We start from the raw sequence: 18,029 nt of genomic DNA on the forward strand, positions 1-18,029 counted from the left end.
GTAGAAGGGCCTTTCTAAATAGAAAAAATTCTGTCCTCCTATTCACGGCTTCCGAGATTTAGTAGTTAGTTTGTTATCTCCGCTTCAAACGACAAAAGGGTGCCGTCAGCAAAAGGAAGATCACTAACTGCTTTATCTGCAAATGAATTTCTCGATTTATCCCTTCGTGTTGACATCGAGCGAACTCTTTAACTAAATCACGCCTAGTAAATGCTTCAGTATGAACACTCCTGTTCTCATAAACGTCTCATAATGATTCGGAACGTATTGTACGTGTAAGGTCCTGTTTAGGGACACCTTTGTGGAGTAGCAAAGCAAAAAGGGAGAAACACTATAAATGGTGCATGGCTATGATAATGGCACAGCGAAACCGACGAGGACAGGGTGGATTGCTAATACTAATCGAAGGTTTCGAGCCTTACGTTCGGTACCGACGTTATGCATTGCATGAATTGGCTGGCTCTCAGCACAAAAGCAAGCGTCAGCTAAACACGCTACCCATCACGCCGTCTTGTGGACGGTCGCTAGTACTGTCCACAAGTCCACAAACATTCAGTTGTATAGACATAGAGTACAAGGGATGTTGCTATTTACCTACGGCAGATCTAATCGATCGTATAGGCCACGAGAAAAAACAATAGAGGAAAAACTCTGACTGAATGAATCACGTCCAAGGAAATTCCTTGCTTTAGAAAACTCTGAGGGAAACGTACCTATTGTAGTTTGAGAAAGGATAAAATTCTAGAAAATTCATCGAGCTAAACATATGCTTCACTGCAAAATCAGCAATAAGGTAGGAAAAAAACGCACAACCATTTATCATCACAGTAATTTTGATCGCACATTATGTAGTGGCATAATGAATAATAAATATGAGATTTGTACAGCATGCTTATGGTGTCCATTTAAATTAAATAATAAAACCCACGGTAACGAAATCATATATATCCTTCCTTTCGTTCTGTTTATATCAAATGTCACCGTGCCTAAGCCTTTTATCACTACTTAAAATCTACGATAATTACTAGATGTGCCTACCGGACAGACAACCAGTTATAACAGAACGAGTTAAAGTAGATCATTGCTATTTCTACGAGTCCCTGGACAGAACCTGCAGGTCAGGCCCAGAAGCACATCCATTACCACGCACTCACCTGTCCAATATAGAGCCCGAACACTTGCACCCAGCCGCAAATGCAGTCGCTGCCAGTCTGCCCAGAGGCAACAGCTTTATCGAATCCCAGTCAAGAGAAAAGCACGAGAGGCTTCTCGACCCTCAATCCTTCCCTATAATAGGACGAAAAGCACGTAATGTTCTGCGTATGTACATGAACCACAAGGCAAAGCTAAATCCAATCCTGAAGATTGACGTTGGCCAGTTGCAAACGCACTTCAAGGCATTGTCCTAACAGATGAAGTGCCTATTTTTAGGTACGGTAAGCGGTACCTACTAACCAGCGAGGATGAGAAAATTGTAATACATTTTGTTATACATTCTCACGTGTGCGTGTCTGAACAAAGTCCGTTTGTACGGCAGGTATACGATGGCACGCACAATTGCACGGCTGCACCGGTAAATGCTGTCGTCGCCTGTACGCCGCGCTGTACAAACCCATAGAGAGAGCGTTCGGACTGCGAATGTCTGTGGCCAGTGACAGTGTATCAAGCTAGAGTCGAAAGTTAGTACTTGATCATTCTGCACGCAGAGCAAAGCCGACATGAGCAGTGGAGTGTGTCTGTGTGGAAAGTCAAAATGTGTCCTTGATAGGCATATCTTCATTGAATGGTTAATATAAGGTAAAAATTCAGTTGAACGACTGCGGGAGGAATTCATGAGTTGTCAGAGCTTTCGATTCGCTCTCTGCCCATTCGAAGTGTGGACATTGTCGCTTTCTAAACTGGTCGTGCCAATAGCAGAGAGTTGACCTCTAGATTCAGACTTTCAGACACTTTGTAGCGCACAGCATTGTTGGGATTACTGCCTATCGAAAGTGACAAAAAGCGTAAACGCCGTATTATCTCATACACAGGGCTACCACGCTATCAGTTAGCTGGTTAAGGGCGAAATTACCTTTATTGGTAGTAGTTGTCGATGACTTAGAGTAAAATCTACAGGAAGTGACGGGAACAAGTCCTTGCATGCGTCTGAATTCGCCTTTCGAGCATGTTTATGAATCCCTAATTTGGCGTGAAACAGAGAATCCAAAATAAAATGAAGAGAAATATGATTGTCCCTCCCTTTTCGACAGTGTTCGGCAACATGGCCTATACTAAGTCCGAATAATAAGAATTTTTTTGCTTTCGTCAGATTCGTTAAAAATCTCTCTATAAGGGAAATTATATATAAGACGTTTTAGATTGACCTATGTGCTCATTATGTCTCTTACCGCCACACCAAGTTCCACTTTCTCTAGGACATTTGAAATGCTTGTATCCAGTTTAGTCCCAGAAAAATTGTCGGTCTTGTTCCACGTACCGTAGCAAAGTTCTGTCGTTAATGCTTGTTTTGAAATAGTTAATTTTTTACTAAGCGTTACTTCGTTCTCTTTATCAGCTTTTGTCTTCTTTCTAACATGTGCGATCTATGTGAATTTTATCCGCGCATCTGAGTAAATGCAGACACTCTACAACGCCCTACATACGCAGATAAACGGTCTTTCCATACAATCTTTTTAAATGCAAGTGCCGCTACGTCCGGAAAATTTTCCATTGAAGTGCATTTGTGCAAAGTTTGTACAGGAACATCTGGAGCGTGTAGACGAACAGCTGTTCCGTAAGGGCATAGTTTCTTCATTATACCAACGAGTCTGCAAGTCTACTTCAATTTCACTGTTTTCTGTTGTGAATAATTGGTCGGCCAACCCAGTTCTTTGGAACAACCCATCATTCTATTCACGATTTGTGCCTCAACGCTCGGGTCTCAATTAAAGGTTGGGAATTTACCAGTGCTTCTACTGCTATCTGCGTAGAATAATATTGTTTTTGTTACTTCTATTGCTTTGATTACCAAAACCACCGTCATCGCAGCTACTCGTGCTGCTAACATTCTCAGCTCCATGACCGCATCAGCCGCGACGTCGGACAAATGATCATTGGCCGAGCTTCCAAAATGCGAACTTATGATACTAGTATTCCACTTTTCGAACGAATTACGGTCCTCCTGTTTGATCTCATGGTCATTTTAACTGTTACTTCTCGAATGTCATCAGAACGATTTTCGTTTCTTTGCTACCGCGCTATTCAATTCTGTTCCCGCTGAGCCCCGCTATTTTCCGGATCCCCGGTCACCTAACCACTCAGCCAGCAGCAATCGTCTATGGTTATGGCGCTTCTGTCGCTTTAAAAGAACATTGCGGCATCGCTTGATACGGTTTCTCTGGCGAGGCGGCCAACAGCAGCTGCGTTCGCTCCGAGGCAAAACCGCTGTACGCCAGTGTAATGAGGTTTTTCTACTAGTTCTGACCGTCTGCTTAATGAAGAATCCAATCGGGCGAAAATTGCATTCTTCTGGGCAGAAACACGCACAGCGCGGCACTGGGCAGGCATAGTAGTACAACTGAAAGACTGGCTTGTCGCGGTGCGTCTGTTTCAGGCTCACACATACGCGCGCATGCACGCACGCACGCACGCCAGAGAGAGAGAGAGAGAGAGAGAGAGAGAGAGAGAGAGAGAGCGTTTTACGCGGCGCGCAAGGTCGTCGGATGATTAAAGCAGCTTCGGTTCTTCCTCCATTCGTTCTTTGGTTTGCCGGTTACCACCTTTATTTCGGTAGCGATACCTTCAACCGCGTGGGCCGCTGCCGTTTCAGCAATCTACTGAGCGTAAATAGTTTTTTGAATACCCCTATCAAGTGCCTGACCCCTCACTGAGATACATCCCTCGCTATGAGTGTTTGCCCCTGTAATGGGCCCTTCTAAAACTGTGAATGCGGCTTGACTTCAGGCGCAACGGGTTGATGGCAGAGGCGGCTCAGCAGGTGGCCTTTGGCCAGAAGCACTAACTGAAGTTGCTTTACGCTTGTGAAAAGCCTAATTCAAAAAGCACCGCATTTTCAGCCTGGATATGTGCAAGCTCATTCGTGTTTAGACGAATACGTGTGGGTAGATCAGATGAAACGTGGAAAATTTACTCTTTTCTTCATATTGAGAAGCTCCTATAGTAACGATCATGACCTGGAAGTTTGTCGTGTTTCAATAGTGTTTCAGTCGTCAACACTCCCGTTTTCTTCTAAAACTGAGATGATCATGTAATGTATACATATATATATATATATATATATGAGCCAAAAAAGAGAACAGTCTCTTATTATAATGTGGGTGCATTATGAACATACTGTTTTAAGGTTGAATAGATAGCATCGTAGTCTGGCCCTGGGTAGAAAACCTCCAAAAATAACAATGAGGTTATCGGTGTTTCATTGTGATGTAATCATCGAATAAGAATTAAAAGGAAACAAATCGTTCACCCTGAATTAACAAGTTAGACAAAGAATATCGTTTAAGCGAATGACATAATATTTAATATAATAGTATAAATTATCTAAAATTCAATTATTGTTTCTATCGACTATGTGCTATTGGCAGAGTTCATGCCCATGGCATTTGACTTCGGGTATAAATAAGAGGATCTCTTTGTTATTTCTACTGCTTTTCCCGCCGTATCTCGTAATGGTATTCTGTGGTCTGTTGGTATCTGTTTGTGCGAGCGCAAAAGGACAAAACGGACGAACGGATGGATGGCAGAAATTTTTCGTTGCGTTAATCTCTTGTTAATGAAGTACAAGCTCCTTATTTAGAATAGAAACAGGAACTCAACTCAGCCTGGACTTGATTTCACCGGAACATCGGCCATAATGTAGGAGGAGTCCGCTCGACCAGAAGGAATTTCGGAGACTCATTATGCATACCGAACGACTGCTAAAGCTACGGCGGCAAGCAAATTAACTCCAGCAAGTATTCTAGTATAGCATACACAGCGATATCTTTCTGCCGAGAAGCGACATGGACCTTAATGTCTCCGGTCTCTGGGGAAAGGCCTTCAGTAGAAGGCGTGCTTGCATAAATACATAATGCTGCCTGATTCGCGCCGCGCAGGACGTGTCGACGTACGCGAGGAGAGTGATCAGACAGGATGAAGCTTCGTTAAGCTTTTTGTGCCTGTATCAACCGCCGTATGAGTGACAATCGTTGACTAGTATACTGGTATCCTTTCCACCATACCGTCAATCATTTGAAGCAACACGCGCGGACATCTGTTGCAAGGATTTGTGCTTGCGAAAGGTAGCAACCCAGGTTAGATTCGTAGAGCACTAAACAGTTACTGATCTGGATTAAGAACGTATTTATATGCATATGAACTTCGCATAGTTAGCATGGGGAACATTTAATTCAATAGAATTTCGATATTGTACATCTACTGACATCTCATGCCGGTCAAAATGGATCTTATTAACATTCATGTCATTGAGGTTAGCCACAACCCCAAAATTGTATTTACGTTACCGTACATCGCGTTCCATTGTATATGACAGCCATCGGATATTAGTCACAGAGTATATTTGAACCATCACCTCGGTTCCAGCTTCAGATAGTTTAAGCTTCCCCTAGTTTTATATAGATAATTCGCCTGTGACGTTCAGTTTGTTTGGTTATTGCCCTATATGTGTCAGTGACTGTTTTCTGCACGCTCGATATTCACTGGCCTGTAACAGTAGAGCTAGGAGAAGAAGATGGGAGAAAAGTATAGGGAACCCGTCACAAAATGTCTACATTGCGCCGAAACCAAATATTTAACATTGCTCTGTAACAAGGCTTTATCATAGGATAGGGCACATAAAAAGAGGGAGAAAACGCCAAACGAAGCGATGAGGCAGCCCGATCCATTTGCACGAGTATATGAAGCCGACACTGAACTTGAGCGTCTGTTTTTTCGTAGGAAGTAAATAGGACGCAGCCGCACAACGTTAGTAGACCTGTATCATGGTACTAATTCTACCAGTAGAATTGCAGCGATAGTGCGGCTCTATTCGGACCATCTTCGGTGCCAATGTTTGCAGCTGCGATGCGATCAACTAAAGCTAGGTTGTGATCGTGAAATAACAGCTCTGGCAGGATATGACTATCGTACACCGCACGATACTTTTTTGTACGCGCAGTTAGCACAGTGTGTACTCAATGCACGTAAACTTGTTTATCGTTATGATATGCACTAAGAGTAACTTCTGGTGTTTTGATTTTAATAGAAAAGTCAACAGTTTATGTATGTAAAACTTGAAGACTGAGCACATTGCGAGATACGAAAAGCATTATCGTAAAACCTGCCCGATATAAAACCTAGAATTTGTTGTTCAAAACTAGAACCCGTAGATGGACATGCCATTGTCGCCGTAGCCAGCGGTGGCGACGAAGCTCTCCTAAGATTATACCACGACATTGAACGTAGGGAACCTTTAAAAGGATGGGGCTTTTAGGAGCGGGCTAAATGGGTCAAACTTAGTTGATATCCAGCTGGCGACCTGCTTACCCCATGCTCTCCTAACACTCAGAGTGTTGACAGCCAGCTATCGGTGGTAATGTTGGGACCTGATCTACAGATATGAGAGTCGGTAGATGCTGACAACGCTGAAAGCACCAATTGCCCTTCTATAATGGCATAGATACTGTGTAATATCGACGATATTCATGGTTCCCGTTCTCAGGTGGCTTTCGTTCAAGGTTAAGGCGCGATGCAAGTGAATATAATATGATTTCCGTGTTCTTGTAAAGTGGTTTACGAGAATTTTAGGTTAGGTGTCATATCTGATGTGGTTTTTAAGCACGGCCCTTGCAGGCAATTCGTACCGTTTTAGAGGCTATTCATTTCTCTAGCAACGCGTTTGGTGTAAAACAACTTCTGGAAGTCTGTTTTAATATGAGGTCTTACAGAAACGACAGTTAGGAACGTAGTACGACAAACTCTCTTCTGGTCGATTTTTCGATCAGTATGAACTGTGGGGTCTCACCTGGAACAAAACTAAGAAAATCGTCAGCCTTGAAGTGACTAGAAACTCAAGTGTCAGCTTAATTTTTGTCAGGAGGACGGACAATTTTCTAAACAGTACCTAACAAGGGACACCCTTGGAATTGAAAGAGTATGTCAGATATTCGAAGAAAATTCGAAAGCGTATTTAGGTGTGGACAAGACATTTTCGTCCTGCTCGAGTTCAGGCTCATCCACAAACACGTTTCTAGCTACTCCTGCAAGGAACAAGGGATGGCCAAAATTGCAATGAGATTAGGTGGGCAACCGGGAAAATTGTATTGTGCGCTCGGTGTAGAAAACGTAGATGAAGGCATAAACGATATACAATGTGATGAAACAATAGGAACTAGTAATTAACAAGGTGATAAAAACTTTTACAGATATAGTTAAGCACACTATGAAAAGGAACTGCTCTGTTCCTTACTTTGTCGACTAATATCAGCTTGGGGTCCCTGGTATATATTCTGCAATGTTACCTAAATTTGCTTATGTACCGATTTTACAACTCCACCTTAAGGAGAATGGGCCTGATCGCGTTAACGTGTTCCTTTAACAGACGTTTTAATAAGGAAAACAACAAAGTAGTTATATGATGAAAGTGCACAACAAAGCACGTGAGCGGGAAAAGCGGTTGCAGACCAGTATTGTGGCACAATTTAGATATGAAAGGTCACTGGCGTATAGATAGGTGTCTCGCAGTTTTTTTTCTTTGTTATTAATAAACGTTACAGTCACTTTAAAGTTTATTTTGTACCCTCCAGCCCAAACTAGCTGCCGTTTGACGGGACAGTGCCATTCGTCAAGCCTCTTCGTCGAAGGGGTATAGTAATCGTAATAATAACGATAATCATAATAGCTATCCGTGAACAGCATTTGAATAAAGCGGGAGAACTCTGCGAAGTCTATTAAAGGCTTCGTCTACCGACAACGTTTACGTGGACGTCTTCTTGCTCAGATACACAAACACAAAGGTACGTGGAGACATCCATAGTATTAGATATAGTAGTGAGTATCGTAAATGTGAAGTCATCCGAAAGGCTGTCGACAGTGGATGACATTCGACCGTTTTTCTTCTTTCTCTTTTTGCGAAAATATTGTTAACCGTCCGCGTCGACGCAAACATATACCACGGCCAAAATATAGCAGTCGATTCTATTTTATTGTTGACTTAGCAGCAGCCGCGTGGCATTCAAATAAACTTCGACAGGGCCTGCTACCGCAGTCAGACTAAGTACCTTAACTACAACTTTAACTGGCATCGAAAGGATGGGCACAGTGCACAGGACTCGATTATGGTGGCTTCTTCTACGTACATTGAATAATAGCAAAAACGATACATAGTTTTTCTGGATCGTTGGCGACCATCTATCTTACACCTGTTAACGTAGAAGAAGATACCTACATCACAACAAACTGGGCAACACATTTGTAGCAAAAACTCCAACAAAAGGAAGACCATCCCTATAATATCATCCTAGAAGCGTATTACAGGGTAGGATATTACAGTGGTGTATATTGAAGATGCAAAATTTAACCATTTTACCCAGATAACGGAATATTTTTCCGTTTTTTTTATTTTTTTTTTCGAGGTTTTATGCTGACATATTTACTACTTTAACAAATATGAAGTGAATATCTTCTAATCGTCAAAAGGCATTTTGCTCAGCTTCTATACAATTATTATTACATGTATAATAATCATAGAACGGGACATTGTAGGATCCTCGTAAAAATAGCGTATCCTCGCAGTGTGCTAAACACTGATGCCGTACGACAAATATTTGCTTAAAAGCAGAAGCGGAAAAGGACTGGAATTGAGCGGATATAGAACTTACGCCGTCCCTGACATATAGGCACCTGTAAGCAAGTAGCTATCAGGGCTTGTGAAGGACATATGAACGTTCTTGTATTACATTTATTATAACAGAAAGTTGTTGAAAAAAGGCAGGTGTTGATTTGTGCAAAGGTTCCTCGGTATTAGAGGTAAGTAGAGATATGTTTGGCTTGAACAAGCAAGAACTACAAACACATATTGCATTGGTAGAAACAACTGATGAAGTGCAAATTTTACGTGAAGCTAAATTTATCCCATATTTAACTCATATTGGGTTAATCTATGCAGAGGCGTGTGATTTTTCTCATTCCATATAGCTGACTGCTTGAAAAGCTATTCAGTGGTACAAGTTAATGGAGCCAACTCGAAACATTGATGCAACAATGGGTTACGCTTACGGCATTATCTGAAAGGCACAGACGTTTGCCATGCTCGCGTCTCCTTTCATTGTCTACACGTATTATAGATGTATAAGATCGGTGTCTGCCAACGCGCTTCCTTTTGCTATCCCTATGACAAGCGATTAAACGGTCAGTTGGAACTTTAACGATGTTCTACACATACAAAACATAATGAAACAAAATAAAATTTAATCAACAACTGTGCATTAATATCACGCTTATGGTGAACTGACATACATGAGCCATATGACTGCGTTCGGTTCTTATCTTGAGATTCTCGTATATGATTTTCACAATATAAAAATCCTCGGTTTCGGCGTAAAAATACAGGCAATAGACTACGGCTGCCCCATTATCTTCCGTAGCGCGTCATCCTGCAATGAAGCAATGACAAGCGACGGTTTTTTACTGAATGGACAGCGGTGCGTTCGCCGTGCAAAAAAATTGAAACAAGCACCTATCGGTATTAAGAAATCCCCGGCCGTTCATCGTTGTAGGAAATACATATCCAGACCTATCTAAGATGCTTTTCTATCGAACATAATATACCACAACGATCAATGTTTAAACAGGTTGAAGGTGCCGTTCACCATTTAAATAGCGCAAAAGATTACTACATAGACGAAAGATTTGTATTCACTCGTATACGATAATATCCAGTGAAGTTTGTTATGGCACAGCTTTTAATGGATGCGGCCGTCCGTCCAACCGATGATGTTCTTATATCTTCACGAATAAGACCGCACAACTCGTGAGCACAACGAGCAAGATGCAAACCGCAATTTTAAGGGTATTCATTAGCATCTAGCAGATGAAGGTCATATTTTCAATTTCGAAAATAGAACACATAATGCCTATGTGTGGTTTTGGGAGAAATTATAGGTCACTCATATTAGAACCTAAAGGTTGTTGTTTACTCTGAAAGTGATCATTTGCGTTACCAGACGTAGTCCGAATATATATATACATATATTCGCTGATTGGAATGGTCTACATATCGTTGAAATTCAATTGTTGAGGCATGAGTTTTGATCGCCGGACTATAACGCCAGTTCAGCCAATGGACAAAAAAGCACTATGCTACATGTGTTAGATTTTCGAGCTCATGCACAGATTTGTAGATAAATCCACCAAAGAGATCTGGTCTAATAATGAGCTTTTCCTTGGTACTTATAGTCACCGTTTGTTGCATTGCCAGTAACCTTGTGATGATGTCCTTTTTCAAGGTGTTCCGTTGGCGAATGATCTTTTGTCAACGAAGCTGAGTGATGTCGACACGCAATCGGCACAAAAGAAACATAATCGTAAATTTTAATCTATTGAATCCGATGTGTAAACACGCTTTAAACGACTATCGATTTTTTATCTAGTTACGTCCTATTGTGAAAGTTAACTGCGTCCTTCGCTTTTGCGTTTTTGAGCAATAAAACTGTTTCTCCGCAAAAACATTTAGGCAATACAGAGACACGTACAAAAACAAGTCCTCCGTTAGGCACCAGTAAACTGTTATCCATGAAGGCAAGATTACGTTATCTCTAGTGAAGTATTTTCGAGAACTAGACAGACCAGTTGATCAAAGGAAATAACTATAGATACAACTGCTTGAAGTTTCAGCCGATCTAGGCTCAGGTTTTTATTAGGTACACCTTAATTTTCTTAGCTGATTTTTTTTACTAAGCAAAAAGTATTGTTTGCAATAACTGACGTTGTACGAAATTCGGTAGAAAAGTAAATCTGTGACACCAGTCACGTCTGGCTATAGTCATCTAATTTTAAACACAAACAAACCTTTAGCATAACTAACCGACTGACCAGTTTCTAGTATTACTGGATTTAGAAACATCACAGAAAATGCTTTATTCCTAGCTGCATCTGTTACCTTGGTTCTGAGCCTGAGCAGCATTTACAACATCTTCTACAGTTAAATGTTTCGGGCAATCGTACATGAACGCAGTTCATTCAGGGAAGAATGAGAAGATCACTGTGTACACGACCTAGCAGGATGATTCATTTAAAAAAAGGCAGTGAAGTAGACGGCACTTGTGACAACTAGGACACACGGCCTGACAGGCGTTCGCCTTGGGTGGCGAATCGCCACCCATATCAGGGAACCAATACTTCGGTGGTCGCAGGGCGGTTTAACTTTCCTGCCGTTACACGAGCAACCATAACTTACCTGATATGTATATGTATATATAAAATATGTATGTGTTTATATATATATGATATGATATGTATGTATATATATAAAAATGTAATTTCTGTTTCATTTGATATATGATTATACGTATTATGATATTATATTTATGAAACTGGATCCAATTTGAATGCGCTCAGATGACATCCCAAACGTACACAGAGTGACTATTCGACAATAATATAATGCCACTCAGATGCATGCTCCCGCAGCCATTGTCTTACCTAATTGCCTTTACTTTTATAATTGATACTGATGGCCTACGTAGGTCCACAATAGTGAATCACAATAGAAATTAGATGTACGTATATATGGATGTCAGATAAAGGCTATATGTTCTGAATCTTCTTTTGCAGCGTACGGCCCATCCCCTCGTCACGTTGGTGTCTCGACGCAACAGCTGCCTGCTCGGGCTAGTTGCCCTTTGTTCAACTCTCATCGTCCTGGTTCAGGTGGCCTCTTACAGTGACCGAGGTGCCTTCTATCAGAGCCTGGTTAGATATGCGGATTCGCCGCCCATTCAGAATCTGTTAGGCCAACAAGGTAACAGAGAAACGGATGAGGAAAAGAAACGCACACTATATGAACTCTTATATCGAATATTATATTTGTATAGTTCCGTGCATAAATTTGTTACGCAGCCATCTACATCATTTGACAAGGGCTACAAATAAAATCATTCTAGCAAAAAGTTACAGCCATAGAGCTGCTGAAATAAAAGGAATACGGACGTACAAACGGGATTTTTAAATGACCACAGCTACACAGGTTAAAACTGATCAGTTAGCGAAGCGTTATTACCGGCGAGGCCGTTTGTGAATGGGAGTGAATAAGTGAATCTTTAGTTTTTTTTTTTTATTTTTGGGAGAAACAACATAATGAACATCATATTGATAATGTAACATAGGGCTCAATCAAATCAATATAATAAAAAACAATAAATTGTTCGGTCCAGCTCACAGCAGCTAATTTTAGGTGTAAAATAAGTGGCAGTGGTCAATTTCAGCACAACGAATTATAATTACAGTTGATTATTAATACGATTAAGCCGGAGACGGAAACAACAACAAAATCATAGCATGTTTTGGAACTGGTCAGTAAGGCTTAATTGCAATGTGGATGGAAACGAAGAAAAAAACCCCAGCAGATTCCCCCGTTGCTGCTTGGACACGTGGAACGGATAGCTTACATCTCGAAGCGGAATCTTTTTCTAAATTTTTATACGAAATAGCTATTTTACAGTGACGTCTTTGTTTAATGAGAACTATCTGGGTATGGTATATTTGGCACCGCCAACGAGTTATTACGGTCCATAAACCGTTTCAATTTCAAGATACAAATCCATTTAAAATTTAAATGTTAGGTTTCGAGATCTGGAACGCACCACGCAAAAATAGCTTAAGCACACCTCTTGAGGTCTAGAAGGGTCCTTTAGCGCAATGATTATGAATTCTTCGGTACCTCCAGTGATCAGGGTTCGCCTGTGTAAAAGACGCAGTGATTTGTGTTCAAGTGAATACCCACAATTTATGTCTAGGACAAAACCAATACCGGGCAGCACGTAGTGTCTGATGTAGGTCTTCAGCTTATTAGTTATTGGCATACCCTTCTTTTCTATATGTAGTGTATTAGTTGTAACACAAGAATAAACACGAACGAATATGCCCATACCTGAACATGTCAAAACCTAACCATCCTTGCCTCCGGACGCTATAATATTTGGCCTGAAAGTTCCCTGCATTAGAAAAACACCTTCAACCGCTATTAGGTGCTGCCTAACACGCGAAATTAAGGGTGAGTTCAGCGCTGGAGGGAACGATACGACATGAAAGTAACTCAGACAATGCCTCTTGTTTCATACAAACAGATTTCGCTAATAATCCAGCATCCGCGCAGCTATAGCAAATACAACCAGACTTGCTGTAAGTTAAGGCAAAAGTAAAGCGCCTTTTGGCTTTCTGTTTGCGACCTGTCAAGAAATCATATCATAGATAAACCTAACTGTATACAGAAATGCATAGCTTGCTGGCGAGTCCAAAGAGGGTTTTTTGCTTCATCCAAATTTCATATTTATCCGATTGGGGGGAAGGCATTGCTTGAACAAGTAATCTTTGAAATGGGCATTTATCATACGAATGTTTATACACGTACTCATTCTATAGATGCTTTACAATAATAAATAGCTTATTTTAATTTAAACATTTTAGGATATTTGTTGACATCGTCAAGTGGCACAGCGCAGGGCGTAACCGCTAAGAGTGCCCAGACAGTTGTTGCCACCGCATCATCGGACATCAACTCGGAAAGGTCTCCGGCAAAGCCAGTCACCGAGAGAAAATTACAAAAGGTCTCCATTGGCATTGCAAGTTTACGCCAGCTTTCAGGGAGTGCTTCAGTACAATTGTCTTTACCAAGGCTACACGTACGTAGGATTTCATTATGGTTGATAATGGCTGAAGAAACATATGTATTTTGTTGTCGATCCACCTTGGCAGAGCGTGTCTTTGTTCGAATGCTGTTTATTTTGGACCTAAAAATGCTGCGTCGATAGTGATTCGCATTGTCCTTTTTATTGATCCACCCAATATTTAGCCTTTGCTTCATATCTATGTACCCGTTACACATATATCCATATGAATGTTTTCAGTGACCCCATTATTGGTATCAGTTTCATAAATACCAGTTATTACTAGACTACGACGTTTTGCCCTGTGTAAGCTAGCTAGCCTTTCTTGTCACACTGTGTAATTCGCTTGACTTAGATCATGCGCTTTTTCTCATCTGACAACCAAGCGTCTATTGCAAATACATATTTACAAAATCCTTTATTATATTTCTGTTGTTCGTTATTTCTCTGTGCTTCCTTATATAGTCTTCTCTGTGAGGTTTTTCCCTTATCTGTGACTCAGAAACGCCTGACTTTGTAGAACAACACTTCAGAGCTGCCTGTTAACGGTCTCTGTAACACTTTTTCTACTGACATGATAACATCATTTTACGTCGTATAAATACTTGAACAATGCCAATGTACCAGATAGAGTGATAGTTGTAATATTTCGAACTTGATGCGTTTATGGTATACGCTCGATTTTGTTTTATTTTTTTTTTCTTTTTTTGATGTTTACTATCCGCAGTGGTTCCTTGAAAATGTTGTACTCAGATCTTTCAACGTTGGCTTACAGTGTATGATGTTCAGATGTACTGTGCTATAAAGGCCAATTAATTAGTAGTAACTTAGAATGTAAAGTAAAACGTATTTTAGCCGTATGCTTATGATTCGGTTTATTTTCGTGTGAAGGATGCGGGCAGGATAGTAGGGGCAATGTTAAAGATGTACCGAGTAATTCCGCCAAACGAAGTTCGCCGGGTGCTCATTGTATCATATTTTCGTTCCGGGAGTACCTTTCTGGGGGACATCTTACAGACGCCATTGAAGACGTTCTACCACTTCGAACCATATCACATCACTGGCGCTACTCGTCTCAGATTCGGTAAGAAAAAGAATTAGTTGCTACTTTTCTCCCTCGAAATCATAACGTAATTTCTAATTATTTCATACCATATTCAAAAAAGTACTAATTACAGTATCCGTATTCCGCTATTAACTGTAGTAACTTGCCGACCGTTGAATATTAGATATTTTTATTGTTAGAGTTTACGTTGCTTTCGTTGGTTGATATATCCTATTCTAAATCCAACTGTAGTGGGGACAAATGAAGAAAGAAGATCGTGTTGTTTACTTCATTCAAGTGAAGATTTGCCCCTCTGCTGTACTTATTCTAGGTGATATCAGTGAAGGCGAGTGCGCTCGCCTGTTCGGCCATCTAATGCGATGCGAATTTGATCAATTACCCGAGTATATGGCCTGGGTGTCCCAGAATAACAATCAGTTTCTGGTTCGGCATAACCAGTTCCTCTGGCGCCATTGTACCCTCAAAAACAACATCTGCTTTAACGCAACGTACATGCAGGGAATGTGTCAACGGAGCCCGCTACAGGTAGACAGAGTGGCTGACTTCACTGATAAAAAAAAAAGTCCAATCGAATAACTTCAAGCATACTCTTCTGGATCACTAAACTGCAGTAGTTTCGATGATAATCTCAAGCCTAAAAAAAAAAAAAGTTAGACAACCTTTGACAGTGTTAGGCAACCCATTCCATATTAGTAATACATAAAATAAAAATAAAAATTTTAATGAGCGGATTTAGCACTGGATGGTAATAAGCTTACCACAACCGAACGATAAATTTTTACGGTACGTTTTGACGTAATATGGAAGTTAATTTGCTAATATGAGGCTGCATGTTCACGCAGCTGCACAACTCCAAAGATAATTCTGAATGGAATATCCCATCTTTATGGAAGCCCTCATCGTTATGAAGCTCCCATCAGAGTATGAGATAGCCTCAGAAAAGGACCGATTTGCTTAAACATTTAACACCTCGCCTTTCAATACTCAAAGGATTACAAAATCAGACCATACGTGTTTGCAATAAAGGTTAAAACCTAGAAGTCAGTTTTCTGTTCATGCAAAATGAATAGCGTATAATATTCATTGGGTTTTTCTTTTTTAGCACTCCTAGCTATTTTTTTAATGTTATAAAGATCTTCCAAATTTTTTCTAATTATATCATGGCTACTCGCTCACGCTAGTCAGGCAGGGATGGTTCTTGTCGGACTTATCTGGGTTACTCGAACAGATTTCTGAAATAGCATGGTAGCCATACAGGGAGACACTAATTTTTGGAACAATTCCTTGTTCTCCTTTAATACCCGTTATAAATTTCTTGCAATAATTTTTGCCAACGCCGTGATTTGAACTAGCGACGCACCAAATTTATTACTACTGAGAGGAGCTCGCATTAGCTATCCGGACTAGGCCGTTCCACAAATATTTCCGGTACAATAGATGCGAACGTACGCTGTTTGATGAGGATATCATGGAAATTGTCTGATGCCAGCATAATACCGAAATATATCCTACATTGATTGTCTAGCGTTATATTAGCGCTGCGTCTATTAGCCATGCCCACTTATTCCCTAGAGTAAATCGATGTTTATTCAGTCTTCAGGGTCTTCTATAGCAGAATTGATTTCATACCTACAATGAAGGTGTGTTTACATCTAGAGTTTGATGGTACTGGCGTGATGTTCACGGCAGATTTGCTCCTTGAAATCGTCTCTAATCCTATCCAACAGGGTAAGACCCTTAGATCACGCAAGGTACAACGCAATAATCAGGTATACGATCGCGTGTGTACCAAAATGATCGTTGTCATAGCTGCAATGTCGTCACTGTCATTTGTTAGAACCACTATTCTGTAAGGAACCCTAAAAATGGAGTGCAAATACGCGCTCAAGAACTTCAGCGATCTTGTTTTGATGTTCGAATCTGAAGCAATTGGAGATTCCTCTTCTGGTGGGCACACAGCTCATAAATCGTGTAATAAATCATCTAAGTGAAGGTTATGTGAAATGATTGGCGAACAAACTTCTAATTGTAACTTATTTTATTGCGAATAGGCACGAATAGTAGTTTTGCGTATTGGTCACGTTTCAGCAACACAGTTTATTGCTAGATTTTTGGCGTGGCATAAGTTGCTTGAGAAAGAGCTTCTAATTTTGTTAGAAACTGTTAAAATGTTGCAATTTATGTAAGGGACAAAATCATTCGGCGACGCTCTTGACTAAAGAAAGTACAATTTAAGTAGTAATTGGGTACCGTATAGTTTCTATGGTTTCGAAATAATGTCTTATTTATTTAAACACTTTCACACCTTAGGTCATTTTGCCACATGGCATCTCTATTTATATGAACATTATTCTCACACATTGATCACTACGGCGCATGATTAATATCTACAGTATAAATCTCTATTTTTGAAAGGTGGCTAAATTTGTTCGTGTTCCTCTACGTTACGCGCTAAATTTCGTAAGGGAAGATCCTGAGTTCGCCAAAAGCACCGCCATCGTTCATTTGATTCGGGATCCGCGCGCGGTACTTGCTTCTAGGTTAGTCCCATATGGTCAGATATATAAAGGAACGTAGTAAAACATTTCCTATCGATATCAGATAGCTGTTTTCATTGCATCCTGAGTGCAAATATACATGTCAAACATACGGATATAAGAAGGGCAGAGTCAAAATGTTAATCGCCGCAGTACTTGTGGCTGACTTCGCCTGCACGAGTAAGTGCCCATAAGATGAAGTATTGCCCCTAGACAATCAGCAGACTGAAACGACTTTAAATGCAAATATGTTTTATAGCGTATGTGATAGTATTATAGCTCATAATCAACTTCATAGTAGACTCGGTGCGCCCCGAACAGGCCAAATTATCTAAAATTCCCTTAAAATTCTTAAAATGAAGCATTACAGGTTCAAGGCCTTCAACAGTTTTGCATTTTAATTATTCCTGGCTTTCTGGTCCTGTGTTTTAGCCCTGATGTTTATCTGAAGCCTGATGTTTTATCTGAAGCAGAAATTTATAGTAGTAATAAAATCAGCTTTAAGAGTAGACGCAAAATAAGTTGAGCCCGCGTTTTTTCTTCAGTCGACGATGACCATTTGCGTCT

General features: G+C 40.5%; 1 protein-coding gene across 10 annotated transcripts in view; it reads left to right on the plus strand.

The window, feature by feature from the left end:
* Positions 1 to 18,029, plus strand: part of LOC111249799 (carbohydrate sulfotransferase 1-like) — a 101,359-nt gene that overhangs the window by 14,892 nt on the left and 68,438 nt on the right. For all 10 annotated transcript variants that reach the window (XR_015326168.1, XR_015326169.1, XM_086986793.1 and 7 more), the window contains exons 2-6: positions 11,809 to 11,995; positions 13,660 to 13,874; positions 14,751 to 14,943; positions 15,236 to 15,450; positions 17,341 to 17,465. Coding sequence is in view for 8 of the 10 variants with exons in the window: in XM_086986793.1 (XP_086842919.1) it covers positions 11,809 to 11,995; positions 13,660 to 13,874; positions 14,751 to 14,943; positions 15,236 to 15,450; positions 17,341 to 17,465 (935 nt within the window). In the remaining 2 variants the exon portion in view is untranslated. The remainder of the gene's footprint in view (positions 1 to 11,808; positions 11,996 to 13,659; positions 13,875 to 14,750; positions 14,944 to 15,235; positions 15,451 to 17,340; positions 17,466 to 18,029) is intronic.

This window comes from Varroa destructor, unplaced genomic scaffold, assembly GCF_002443255.2.
Source record: "Varroa destructor unplaced genomic scaffold, Vdes_3.0 BEIS01000004.1, whole genome shotgun sequence".
NCBI lineage: Eukaryota > Metazoa > Arthropoda > Arachnida > Mesostigmata > Varroidae > Varroa > Varroa destructor.